Source organism: Euprymna scolopes, chromosome 15 (assembly GCF_053919585.1).
Source record: "Euprymna scolopes isolate OS-2025 chromosome 15, ASM5391958v1, whole genome shotgun sequence".
NCBI classification, from domain to species: Eukaryota; Metazoa; Mollusca; class Cephalopoda; order Sepiida; family Sepiolidae; genus Euprymna; species Euprymna scolopes.
The window spans coordinates 47,783,803-47,798,613 of record NC_136496.1 but is presented as its reverse complement, the minus strand read 5'-3'; the positions used below and the strand labels follow the sequence as shown (position 1 = coordinate 47,798,613).

Genomic DNA, 14,811 nt, shown 5'->3' with positions numbered 1-14,811 from the left:
ACTGATAAGCTCCACATGAACGAATATATCTTTGAAATTATTTTCAGAACAACCTAATAAAATAAGATGTGTTGATAAAAATTTTGGAAGAAATATTAAAAACAAAATTACCAGTTTTATATCTTTTTTAGACTTCTGTGCATTAATCTTAGCTTCATCATATGATAAGTTTTTTGTAGATGATGTCAACATTGACAAATTATGAATAATCTGAAATAGATAAAAAGTTACAGGATATAATACGAGAAAATAATTGTATGGTGGGTTTATTTCCATTTATTTCAAAAAGACTTAATTGTAGGTGCATTAATTAAATATAATAATATATACAGGCTTGCGGAGTCAGAAGGAGTTTGAGGTTTTAGCTGGAGTCAGAGTTTTTTTTATCTGACTTCAATTCCCTAAGTCCAATAAATTTATTTGTTTTACATGGTTTTCCTGTTTAGTTTTACCAGTTGCACAATTTAGCAGTTTTTGTATGGTTTTGCTTTTATTTTTGGAGATATATATTTTGTACTGCAATGCTTCTACTTAAAGACATTTCGGTCCATTGGGATCACTGCAAATCCTGTCTGGACAGCTGTTTTTGTTTTAGTTGTGGCATCACACAGGATCAATGAAAATTCTTTCTTTGCGTGAGATCACTGGGTTACATCAGATAACAATCGGATTGTAATCAGAAAGTTATCCTGTTCCTGAATCAAATGGAATTTGGTAATTGGATTTTCCAGAATCAATCCGGAATTACAATCTTATCTGAAAAAAACCAAAAAAAAAACAGGTCTACATCAATAAGAAGCAACCGATGCTACTATAGCCCTTTATAGCCTTTTTCTGTTTTTCCTTTGATTCTCTTTCGATAAAGGCAATATTATCTTTTAAAAAAAAAATTATTTTCTGTATATGTAGCTTTACTACCCTCTTCTGATGAGAAGCGTTTGGCTTTGAAAACCATGGCCTAAAGGGGTTTCCCTATCCTTAAATATTGTATTCCCTTTTGAATTGATAGCATCATAAAATTTCTTTGTAAATTTTTTATTCCTTTGTTATCTTAACTTATTCTATAAAGTTGGTTGAGTTTATATGTGAATATATTTATCATACAAGTTAATGTTAACATAAAAAATAATATACATGAAAAGTAATTATAAAATGCTGAATAGGTGTGGGAGGCTGGTATATGGATTTGCAGAATAAATTTTCACATAAGGGTCAAGGAATCGGGAGTCGAATTTGGAATCAAAAATATCAAAGGAGTCGGACTTTTACCATCCAACTCCTCCACAACCCTGAATATATATATGTATACTTTCACATCTAATGACGTTTAAATATCTACGTAAAACTAGGCCAAGTCTACTTCTTTACTGCGGAAAAAAAGAAAGTATACTGCCAGCTGTTTTTGAATTTAAGGCTTCTATGTTCTTGCCATACTTATTGCACAACCCAAACCTAAACAAACATGCAAAAAAATTCAGGAGATATTTACTTTAGTTTCAGCCATTCTCAATGGCACGGAATAAAAAGTGATTACTTTTATTGATGATTAAAACCTACAGAACTTTAATTATTATCAACTATTTTTATTTAGCATTGAGGAAAATTTACTTTGTTTTTCTTAGGCTTAAAACCATTAAAAGACCTTAAAACCATTAAAAGACCAACCAATCTTTTTCAGAAAATTTTGAAGCTTTAAATTAAATAATAAAAAAAAAAAAGTTGAAATGAAGTAGAGAGGTTTTAAAGAAAATGTGAAAATCTTACTTGTCGGACATCTTGATTTGCTGCCACAATTATTTCTTGTAATGCTGGAGGAGAAATCTTTAGGCCTTCTTTAAATGCGACGCTCATCATTGCAGCCTACACACACACACAAAGACACACATGATAAAAATGGTAATAGTAAAGCCTTTTCATACAATTTCATAGAATTTCATACAATTTCATAGAAATAAAATAAGCCTGAAGAATTATTAATCAGAAACAATTTAATTTTTTCTCAAAGTATACATGATGATCACAGTTAACTAATGTTGCTTGGGAAATAGTTGGATGGATAGGGCTGGATAACATCACATCAAAGTTTTAACGGTACTTTTATTTTCAAGGGGCAAATTCTACCTCCCTCTTTCTTCTCCAAATTAAATTAAACTTCTCTTAATGTCTATTATCTCTCAATTTCCATACATATCTGACTTGTAGATTTTCAATCCATTTATTTTTAATGGTGTGAGAGCTTATCTCCCCTCAAGGCATCGTGTATATTCCAAAAGTTCATAAATATCCGTCCAGTAGTTTTGAATCCACGGGTACATTTATTTTCAATTGTCTCATTATGCCTAGAAACTATTTTTAAAAATTCACAATGATTGGTTAATTAGTTTGAGAGTTTACCTCTTCAAACAAATTTAAAAGAATGCCAATTTTATGATGCCCTACCTAACCATCAAAATATTTGCAAATTATTACCTTACAAACATTCAGAGTAAAATGCTGATTACAAACAGGCTATTGGTCTTTGCAAAGAAATCAATTGTTGAAATTTGATGTGTAGATACCACCAATATTAAGTGACCGAACAAAAAATTAAACAAGTTTTACCTTTATCTGTTCAACTCGTGGTCGTTGAAAACGCAGATCCAAACAATAATTGACTAATGATCGAATTTTGGGGTGTTGACGATCATTACATAAACAAATGATAGGAATCTTGGAAGATTTTATCAACTGAATCAATTCCTGAAATATTAAAAAAAAAAAATCATAATTCACTTTTCATTTAGAAATATTATAAGATATAAGATATTAAGTTGGCAATTCACCAGGTTAATCTGTGGTACTACCGCTCCCCAAGATGTTTACTTGGTTGATGAATGTCTTGGGAACGCAACCAGCTCCACGGGGAATGAACGATATTCAACAATATCTAAACGATAGACACATGCTGGAAACATCAACGAAAACGGGTCGATACGTCGTCGGCTAAAACTGTCTGGCATGGGTCGTATCTTGTGTGGTCTTTGCAGGCATCTTTCCATCGTCTGCATTAATGGTATGCTGAAATCGAATACTTGTATAAAAATAGCAGCAAATGCATTTTTATAAAAATATATAATTTATTTAATAGTTAACAAGTTGGAAGCATATTTTGTCGACCCATCGCGTATAGCGAGCAAATCTCAACTGCTTTTACAACAATGAAATTATATTTAATTCTCTCTATCTTCATTGAGAGATAGGGGGAGTGAAATAGAGAACGAGAGAGAGAAATATGCGTTTCATACAATGCTTTGTTTTTCGACTTCAGATATCCGCGGATAAGTCTGACCTTTCTTGAATGATTTTGACACTGCTAAAAGTTTCATAACACCTGTCATTCAAACCCAACCGACATGATCTAACGTTCCCAAACCCACAAAACACCTGTACGAAACGTTTTTAACTTCATCACAAAGTCCGGCACAAGGTTAGAAGTTAGATATAGGGGTTATTAATGTAGAAGCCCCCAGCTCCCTTAAAAAGGGGCTAGCCATTGTGCCACATTGCTTATTTAGTAGTCTGTTTATAATAAGTAGATTGCTTATTTAGTAGTCTGTTTAGAATAAGTAGATTGCTTATTTAGTAGTCTGTTTAGAATAAGTAGATTGCTTATTTAGTAGTCTGTTTAGAATAAGTAGATTGCTTATTTAGTAGTCTGTTTAGAATAAGTAGATTGCTTATTTAGTAGTCTGTTTAGAATAAGTAGATTGCTTATTTAGTAGTCTGTTTAGAATAAGTAGATTGCTTATTTAGTAGTCTGTTTAGAATAAGTAGATTGCTTATTTAGTAGTCTGTTTAGAATAAGTAGATTGCTTATTTAGTAGTCTGTTTAGAATAAGTAGATTGCTTATTTAGTAGTCTGTTTAGAATAAGTAGATTGCTTATTTAGTAGTCTGTTTAGAATAAGTAGATTGCTTATTTAGTAGTCTGTTTAGAATAAGTAGATTGCTTATTTAGTAGTCTGTTTAGAATAAGTAGATTGCTTATTTAGTAGTCTGTTTAGAATAAGTAGATTGCTTATTTAGTAGTCTGTTTAGAATAAGTAGATTGCTTATTTAGTAGTCTGTTTAGAATAAGTAGATTGCTTATTTAGTAGTCTGTTTAGAATAAGTAGATTGCTTATTTAGTAGTCTGTTTAGAATAAGTAGATTGCTTATTTAGTAGTCTGTTTAGAATAAGTAGATTGCTTATTTAGTAGTCTGTTTAGAATAAGTAGATTGCTTATTTAGTAGTCTGTTTAGAATAAGTAGATTGCTTATTTAGTAGTCTGTTTAGAATAAGTAGATTGCTTATTTAGTAGTCTGTTTAGAATAAGTAGATTGCTTATTTAGTAGTCTGTTTAGAATAAGTAGATTGCTTATTTAGTAGTCTGTTTAGAATAAGTAGATTGCTTATTTAGTAGTCTGTTTAGAATAAGTAGATTGCTTATTTAGTAGTCTGTTTAGAATAAGTAGATTGCTTATTTAGTAGTCTGTTTAGAATAAGTAGATTGCTTATTTAGTAGTCTGTTTAGAATAAGTAGATTGCTTATTTAGTAGTCTGTTTAGAATAAGTAGATTGCTTATTTAGTAGTCTGTTTAGAATAAGTAGATTGCTTATTTAGTAGTCTGTTTAGAATAAGTAGATTGCTTATTTAGTAGTCTGTTTAGAATAAGTAGATTGCTTATTTAGTAGTCTGTTTAGAATAAGTAGATTGCTTATTTAGTAGTCTGTTTAGAATAAGTAGATTGCTTATTTAGTAGTCTGTTTAGAATAAGTAGATTGCTTATTTAGTAGTCTGTTTAGAATAAGTAGATTGCTTATTTAGTAGTCTGTTTAGAATAAGTAGATTGCTTATTTAGTAGTCTGTTTAGAATAAGTAGATTGCTTATTTAGTAGTCTGTTTAGAATAAGTAGATTGCTTATTTAGTAGTCTGTTTAGAATAAGTAGATTGCTTATTTAGTAGTCTGTTTAGAATAAGTAGATTGCTTATTTAGTAGTCTGTTTAGAATAAGTAGATTGCTTATTTAGTAGTCTGTTTAGAATAAGTAGATTGCTTATTTAGTAGTCTGTTTAGAATAAGTAGATTGCTTATTTAGTAGTCTGTTTAGAATAAGTAGATTGCTTATTTAGTAGTCTGTTTAGAATAAGTAGATTGCTTATTTAGTAGTCTGTTTAGAATAAGTAGATTGCTTATTTAGTAGTCTGTTTAGAATAAGTAGATTGCTTATTTAGTAGTCTGTTTAGAATAAGTAGATTGCTTATTTAGTAGTCTGTTTAGAATAAGTAGATTGCTTATTTAGTAGTCTGTTTAGAATAAGTAGATTGCTTATTTAGTAGTCTGTTTAGAATAAGTAGATTGCTTATTTAGTAGTCTGTTTAGAATAAGTAGATTGCTTATTTAGTAGTCTGTTTAGAATAAGTAGATTGCTTATTTAGTAGTCTGTTTAGAATAAGTAGATTGCTTATTTAGTAGTCTGTTTAGAATAAGTAGATTGCTTATTTAGTAGTCTGTTTAGAATAAGTAGATTGCTTATTTAGTAGTCTGTTTAGAACCCCATCCACCAATGTAGACCCCTACTACCAGGTCTCCTTCTCCAACATCAGGGGTCTACGTTCCAACCTTCCAGAGGTTGAAACACAATTACAGGAGACGAAACCGGACATATTCTTTCTAAGTGAAACTGGCATAGGGTCAACCACTTCTCTAGACAAATTCATAATTAAAGGTTACTCCAATTTAACATCTAAATCTGACCCCCAAGATCGTCATGGGCATGGAATATGTGCCTACATCAAAGATGACTTTCCATGTGGTAGGGATATCTCCAGAGAAGACCCTAATTTACCTTATATGTGCTTTCGGTTTGCACTAGCTTACACCACTGCATTTATATTTGCCCTCTATCGCCCCCACAACAGTGGAGTTACTATCTTTAAGAGAATATCTGAGAAAATTGACCACATCCTGTCTGCTCATCCTTCGGCTAACATTCACATTTGCGGTGACTTCAATGTCCATAATGTGGAATGGCTGACCCACTCAAATAAAACCGATGACGAGGGGAGGTTTTGTCACAATTTTGCCATTGCCTATGACCTCACTCAGATTGTTCACGAACCCACCCATGTGCCCGATACACCCGGTCAATATGCAAGCCTTCTAAACCTTTTCCTCACAACTTCCCCTGAGCTGTGTTCATGTTCCGTTCTACCTCCTCTGGGATCCTCTGACCACTCTGTTGTAGCAGTTAAGATAAAAATGAAATGTAATAAGTCTTCAGACGTACCTCTCCACCGTACTGTATATCGATACTCTATGGCTAACTGGGATAGCTTCCGTACATTCATATCTGATCTACCTCTGCATTCCATGTTTAAAAAGGATGTGTCCTCTATAGTATCAGACCTGACCGAATGGTTAATTATAGGCATAGACCGATTCATACCATCCAAAAAATTTCAACAAAAATCTAACAGCCAGCCATGGTTCTTCCCTGAATCTGCTGCTGCCATCGCGCACAGAAATCACTTTTTCCATAGCTACCAACGTAATAGATGTACTGAGAATAAAGCTGCTTTCAGGACTGCCAGCAACCACTGTAAAAGAGTAATAAAACATGCAAGAGAGCTATATGCTGTCTGTTAAATCCAAAGTAGCTGAGCAGCGGCTTGGTTCCCACCAGTTTTGGCAAATAGCAAACAGGATCCTGAACAGAAGTGTGTATTCTATCCCAACTATCATCAATGGATCTGAGGTCATCTCGTCAGCATCAGACAAGGCCAGACTATTTGCCAAGAACTTTCCAGCTAATTCTACCCTATGCGACAATGACCATCAACTCCCTGTATTTCCTCCTATAACAGACAACACGCTATGCAACATACAAATATCTGTGCGTGAGGTCGCCAAGCTAATCAAGAACCTTGATTCCAGTAAAGCAACTGGCTCTGATGGCATTCCAGTTATAGTGCTGAAAAAGCTTCAACCAGAACTTGCCCCCATACTTACAAAACTGTTTAAGCGTTGCCTTAAGGAGAAGTGCTTTCCAACACCCTGCAAAACCTCATCAGTATGCCCTGTATTTAAGAATTCAGGTGAAAAGTCCTCTCCCTCTCAGTACAGACCAATAAGTCTCCTGTGTGTTATGAGTAAGTTGTTGGAATCCATATTAAATAAAGAAGTAGTCAACCACCTCAACCTTCTTAGTGACATGCAATATGTTTTCCGCTCTGCAAGATCTACAGCAGATGTGCTAACAGTTATATCACACAGGATTAGTGAATCTCTTGACAAAGGCTTCCTTTCCAGGGCAATTGCTCTTGACATATCAAAGACCTTCGATAAGGTATGGCATAAGGGCCTACTTCACAAGATTTCTAGCTACGATATTACTGGAAATTTCTCAATCATTAAATCATTTCTCTCTGATAGGTCCATAAGAGTAGTGGTTGATGGGCAGAAATCAGAGGCCCACAGTATTAATGCTGGAGTCCCTCAGGGGTCAATCCTGGGTCCACCTCTCTTTCTGATCTACATCAATGATCTCCCAAAACACATACTTAAATCATTCGTTGACATCTATGCTGATGACACAACCATCTATGGCAACACATCAATGGCTGTAAATGACAGTTCTCTCTAATTCTCTCTTCTCTGATCTTGAGCACGTGGTACAATGGGGGAAGAGGTGGATGGTCACTTTTAATGCATCCAAAACCAAGCTTCTATCTTTAAATCATCAACACTGATCCCCATCTGGCATCAATTGAAATGGATGGCTCTCATCTTAGAGAGGTTCCATGTTTTGACAAGCTTCTGGGTTTGACCTTTACTTCTGATCTGAAATGGAACACGTACATCAAATCTGTTGCCAGGGACGCTGGGAAAATGGTGGGATCCTTCTACCGCTCCAGAAGATATCTCACTACTGATGCAATTCTCTAAGCCAAGTACGTCCAAGGATGGAGTACTGTTGCCACATCTGGGCAGGAGCTGCTAAAAACAGCCTATCCTGCCTTGACAGAGTACAAAATAGACTTTGTGGTTTAGTGGGGGATGCCCTTTTCTCTTCCCTGCAACCTCTCTCCCACAGAAGAGACGTTGAGAGCCTGTCTTTGTTTTATCGCTATTTCCATGGCAGGTGCTCATCTGAGCTCCAATCCCTCATACCCCCTCACCAATCTTTCACGAGAAACACCTGTCTGGCTGAAACTACTGTCAATAATTTTCTCACTCTTTATCTGTGTCTAAATCCAAACGTAGATTTCATGAGCAAAGCTTCTTTCTTAGAACTGCACGCCAGTGGAACTCTCTGCCGCTTGCCTGTTTCCCACCTGACTACAACTTGGACGTCTTCAAGTCCAACATAAACAAACTCCTGACAAACCGCCCCCTTAAGTAAGACACTATCAAAACCCCCAATACTAATGATTACTACAATACTATCTCATTGATTACTGTACATGCAATAACCCTTATCCCTAAGTGGCCTTCGGGCCTTGATAAGTGGTGACCTCCATGTAAAAAAAAAAAAAAGAAGAAAAAAAAAGATTGCTTATTTAGTAGTCTGTTTATAATAAGTAGATTGCATATATCTTGATTTTTTAAATAATAACAGTGTGGATTTGGAATCTGAGATGATAAATTTTTTCAATTTCTTTTTAGAGTTTATATCTGAGTTTATAGATATAAGCTAAGGGTTAAATCAATTGTGGTGGCTTCTGCACTATAAATGGATGCTTTGTTAGGTAAGCATTTTGGGGGGTTGGTTGTGTTCTGGATGGCAACACATCCTACGCTGTCACCTATTTTGAATGTGTAGATGTTCTGTGTAATTTTATTGGATAAGGAGAATTTCTTCCTGGAAGGTGGCAGGGTTCGTTTTTGTCCCGGGATGGTTTGTTAGTTCAAGTAGTAAAGTTGACCTTAGTTAGAAGCCAAGGGGGAATTTTCAAGAGGGTATTATATGAGATTAGAGAAAGGTTTATTTGAGCTTCAGTGGTAAGTTTTTCAATAAATAAGCTAAAAGGTTTGATAGCATTTGGGGTTTTTTTTTCAAAAGGATCTTAGTTTTGTGGAAACATAATTGAAAAAAGGATTTGTTGGTCACACAACAAATTTAGCGGAATATTATACTGCAAGTGTTTGGGATCTTAACGCAATCGGAGTTTCATTATCTACTATGTATAGGTTTTCCACTAGCAAGTTGTTGGTGAAGGTCCCTAGGACTATTCTCAGAGTTTGGTGATGTATAGATTCAAGACTTCCACCATAAATAAAAAATCCGTAGTCAAGTTTGGATCTGATTCTATAGATTTTGAGTAGTGTTGTTTTTTTTTGTGTCTGCACCTCAATTTATATGAATTAATACTCTTAGTAATTGGATTCTTTGGTTACATTTGGTTTTTAGGATTTTAATATGGGGAATGAATGTTAGTTTATGAACAAATATTATACCAAAGAATTTATGTTGGTTAACTGTGTGAATGTCTGAGTTATCTAATTTCAAAATAAGGTCTTAGTGTAATTTTCGGTGTTAGCAAAAATGGATGCATTTCATACTGGTTTTGGAGATTATGAGACCATTTTGAGTCGACCATTTATATTGTTGCTGCAAAGTTGTAGATGTCTTTCTATTGTGCTTATTTGGAAATGTAACCAATCAGAAACCGTCTATTGTGCTTATATATTTGGAAATGTAACCAATCAGAAAGTCATTCACATATTGTGAGTTGATGATTCAAGGTGGTATATTTTGAATAATAACAATCTTTATGTTGAAAAGAGTCCCCGAAAAAAACATTTCCTTGTAGAACTCTGGTTTCTTTATCTTTGATGTCTGATAAGGTGTGTCTAACTCACACCTGGAAATTCCTATTTATGAAGTCGTTTATAAATGTAGGTAGTCTGCCTGTTATTCCTAGTTCTTGCAAGACCTTTATATTCCATAACTCCATGTTGTGTCATAGGCCTTCTTCAAGTCAAAGAAAACTGCATACATATGTTCCTTTTGGATAAAAACTTCATATAAATGTTTCCAGTTACACTCGGTGAGCTAGAGTGTTTTTGTTTCTAAAGCCTGATTGGAATTTGGTGATGAGGTTGTTAATTTCCAGATACCATATAAGTCAATCATTCTTTCAAATGTCTTACAGATGCAACTTGTTAAAGTTGTTGGTCTAAAGTTGGTTGGGTTTGCTATGTTGTCTTTGTTAATATTATTCTGGTTTATTCTAGTTTTTGGTATGGGAACAATAGTAACTGTTTTTTTATTGCGATTTATCCAGCTGATCCAAATATTGTTGTAGATTTCTAGTAAATAGCTTAAAGTTTGGGGAATTGGTTTAAAAATTCACAATATTGTTTAGTCTGATCTTCTAAGGCTTCTCATAGCTCATAAAAAGAAAATGGTTTATGTAGTTTTCTTTGTTTTTGGATATGAAATTTTGTTTTTTTTCCTCTTTCTTCCTCATGTTTTGGAATGTTAGAGATTGGTTCTGGTGAGAAGAAATATTTACAAGTTTTCTGCAAAGAGATGTGCAATTTCTTCTTCAGTGGCTGTCATCAAGTTATTTTATACAATATGTTTTAATGGGGTTTTCCAGTTATTTTGTGAATCATCTTCAATACTGTTTTGGTTAATTTAGAAACAAAATTCTTCCCAGTTGATTTTTTTTATTTGCCTCTTTCATAGTTGTTTTTGTTATGACTGAGTTTTTTTTAGATTTGATTAAACTTTCTGCCGTAGGTTTCTTATTGAAGCTTTTCAATGGTGAGTGACAGGAACGAATTGCATCTTTACAATCTTTAATAATAAAGATTGTAAAGAAGCAATGAAGGTGCAAATTTTGGTATACAATCTTTGGCAATTGTTTTTTTTTTTTAAAGGAGTCACCACTTATCAAGGCCTGGAGGCCACTCGAAGATAAGGGTTAATGAGCATACAGTAGTCAATGGGACAATATTGTAGTAATCATTGATAATGAAAATTTGATAAATTGGATTACTTAAGGGGACAGCTCATTAAGAACTTGCTTATGTTGGACTTAGATTATCTTTAAGACAACACTTAAACAGCTTTGTAAGAATTGAAGCTAGTTCTGGTTGAAGCCTTTTCAACACTATGATTGGAATGCTGTCAGGGTTAGTTACTTTACTGGAATGAACGTTTTTGATTAGCTTGGCAACATCACGCACAGATATTTGTATGTCACATAGCATGTTTTCAGATACAGAAGGAAATATGGGGGACACACACACACACACGACCTTGATCGCATAGGGTAGAATTAGCTGCAAAGTTCTTGGCAAAAAGTTTAGCTTTGTTCAAAGCTGATGAGATTATCTCCAATCCATTGATGATAGTTGGGATAGAGCACATGTTTCTGTTCAGGACCCTGTTTGCTATTTGCCAAAACTGGTGGGAACCAAGCTGCTGCTCAGCTACTTTGGACTTGACAGACTGAGCATACAACACTCTTGTATTCTTTATTACTTTTTTACAGTGATTGCTGTGTGCAATGGCAGCAGTACATTCTGGGGAGAAGCACGGCTGGCTGTTAGGTTTTTGATGGAATATTTTGAAGGGTATAAAACGATCTATACCTAAAATTAACCATTCTGTCAGGTCTGATACTGTAGGGGACACATTCTTTTTAAACTTGAAATCCAGAAGTAGATCTGATATAAATCTATGGAAGATATCCCAGTCAGCCATAGAATATCGATATATACGATGAAGCGGTACATCTGAGGACTTATTACATTTCGTTTTTATCTTGAGACAAACGAGCGTTCAGAAGATCCCAGTGGAGACAGAATGGAGGATGAACATAGCTCAGGGTAAGTTATGAGAAAAAGATATGCTCTCAAAGATAGTAACTCCGCTGTTGTAGGGGCGCCAGAGGGCAAATATAAACACAGTAGTGTGAGCAATCTGTATCTCATTATCCCCACACCTCATGCATCAGTCTCAATGAAGTACATTTCTCTGACAGTTGTGGCATCTGAGCAGATTTGGTATTTAAGATTCAGTGTTTATTTTTAATGTTATTTGGAATTTGGTGAAAGTCAAATGTTAGAATGTATTTGTTTGTATTTATGATTTCATCAGATCTTTTAATTACGATTCTTTTTTACATCGATAACATTTTTTTTTTTTTGCAGTTTAGTCTTCATCTCTTCCATGGGGCACAGGGATAATTCCATGTGCCTGATCACTCCTTTATGTTTCATTCAGCGTTTGTTGAGGTGAGTTTTGAGATTTTGGCTGCTGAAATGTTTCCATTCAGAGATTTCTGCTGCTTGTTTTTGGCTTGTTACTTCTACTAGTAATGTACATTACTTTTTCTTTTAACCATTTTTGGTTTGATTTTATTTTAATAGAATTCTATTTCGAGTAGAGACACCTTGGTTATTAGCTATGGTTGCTTCTATTAGTATAAAGGAGGGAAAGGTTGTGTGTTTTGTTTCTAAGTCTGAGGTTGTGATGTCTGAGATTTTGGTATAGTTTCGTTTATAAGTTTTTTTGTATAACATTTATCATATATAATTCTTTTTTTATCCCTTTTGCTTCCTACCCTCCTTGGAGCCCTATATGAGAAGTGCTGGAACACATTAGCCCCAACACAACAGGGATACAGGAGGAATATACTGATCTTGTTGGTGGATTTATGTATCTATTTTTCCTTAAAAACCTCATTTTTAGGAAAAATTTCAATTTCTCAGCCATATCAAGTCAATTATCCAGCCAGTTGAATGACCCTTCAGCCACCGCTGACTAAATCAGTTTGTTGTCTAATGTGGGGAGTATGAGTGTATTTTCTTGTTATGTTTGCTTGATTTAGTGCTAGACATGACCGATTGATTGGGCCTGTCCAACTGCCTGTCTTAGCCCAAGTAAGGGCCAAAGTGGTGTGTTACAGTTCATGTCCTTATAGTACCTTGAACATGATCTGGTCAACCACCAAGATCTCCTCCTTAAGCATTATGATCAAAAGGTGGGCTTCATTGAGGGACTTTTAGTCTCTGCGAAAGGGGCAGTCAGCATATTCTAATGCCTCACTGACATAAATTTCATTAAGTAAAAGTAATACTTGATTTCAGAATATATAAGGTTACCTTTAAACTTTTTTCTTAGTTAAAATAGTGATCATTTACTCAAAAGAAATAAAATTTAAATAAAATATTAATGAGTAAACAACTCTTACTGCTACACCACCTCTGTCCTCATTGCCTGCCATACCATCCACTTCATCCATTATTAAACAATGCTTTTTCCCAGCTGCTGTAGTGGATTTACCATTTCCTGCAGAGAATAAACCAAAAACATTACCAATAATAAAATAGTTTGTAGTTTATCTCGCTACAATCTATTCATGATATATAGGGCATGTAAACAACCAGCATACTTCCATCAATACTTGATGGAAGTATGATGTAAAAATCACTCTTGATTGAGTGTTGATTGAGTTTGGCAACACACAAAGATGCTAAAGAGCAGTCAACAAATCGCTAAATTTGATAAGTTTTCTAATGCCGATTTATCAGCAAATTTTGTTGTCATAAATGATACAAATATTAATTATATTGCAAACTTAGAAAAAGTTAACCCTCTCTTTTGATTGCCAGTGAAAATTTATCAAAGAAATGCATTGTGTACACCATATTATCAAATAACGGACATGATGCGCTGTTAACATGTAAGACTTTTACAACTGCACTGAATTTGAGGCAAATAGATGTAAACATATGGAAAATTTCCCTCTTTCACTACAAAATAATTTTCGATATATTTACAAAAGTAAAACAAAAATTCAACTGTCTCTTGCTGAAATTAGCATTTCATGAACTACAGAGATTTGAACTGCTACAACAGATAATGCTTCCTTTCAGTATTTGACAAGTCATTAGCTTTCAGATGACTTTGAATAGTACAGAGCTGTGCTTAGATTTGTCCCATTCCCTGGTGAAAAGCTTCTAAAGTTACTATAAAAATTGTCAAATTTTGGATTCAATCAGTTTGCCGCCATCTTTGTTACTGGCAATTACACTCAGGATCGTACTCCACTCTGTTCAACATAATGTTTCAACACTTAACAGGTTATGTGCCCAGCCATCATCTTTTCTTTGGTGGTTCGAAATCTAAATTTGAATTGTGGTAGGTAAAATTTCTAGGGTATCTAAGGATTCGAAAATTACACAAAGTGATACAATCTCCAACAGAGAATCCTAACTATCCCAAATTTCTCGAAAAGAATGCGACTGTTTTTGCAGAACCGATTCAATGCTTAGGCGATAGAAGTCTGTCTCTGATTATAAAAGATGCCTTGGATGATGGGCGGAAAGTATTGAACATATTAAGAGAACATTATTTATCAAAAGGGAAACCAAAAATTATATCACTATATTCAGAACTAACGTCTCTGAAACGTAACGAGGATGAAACTATTACCGACTACGTTATAAGGGCAGAAACAACCGCCAATGTCTTAAAACTCTCAGGTGAAATAATAAGCGATAGCTTGTTGATATCAATGACCCTCAAGGGACTTCCAGCAGATTTTAAACCATTTACAACTGTTATAATGCAAAAAGACAAACCCATAAATTTCAGTGAATTTAAAGTGGCATTGTGCAGTTATGAAGAGACTAATTAGATGCTTATGGACAATAATAACTCCAGCAATATTATGAAGTTCAAAAATGCTTCTCGAAAACAGACACCACCAAATTACGCACCTCACCGCAACGTGTTCCCCAAAAGTAATTCCCCCCCCCCCAAAAAAAA

The 14,811-nt window shown here is 34.5% G+C and overlaps 1 protein-coding gene across 3 annotated transcripts in view; it reads right to left on the bottom strand.

Annotated features, from left to right (window-relative positions):
• LOC145293818 (replication factor C subunit 1-like) overlaps positions 1 to 14,811 on the bottom strand; it is a 279,301-nt gene that overhangs the window by 27,104 nt on the left and 237,386 nt on the right. For all 3 annotated transcript variants that reach the window (XM_080140442.1, XM_080140441.1, XM_080140443.1), the window contains exons 15-18: positions 13,232 to 13,329; positions 2,602 to 2,739; positions 1,765 to 1,860; positions 112 to 210 (exon numbers count right to left, since the gene is read on the bottom strand). In XM_080140442.1, the coding sequence (XP_079996568.1) occupies positions 112 to 210; positions 1,765 to 1,860; positions 2,602 to 2,739; positions 13,232 to 13,329 (431 nt within the window). The remainder of the gene's footprint in view (positions 1 to 111; positions 211 to 1,764; positions 1,861 to 2,601; positions 2,740 to 13,231; positions 13,330 to 14,811) is intronic.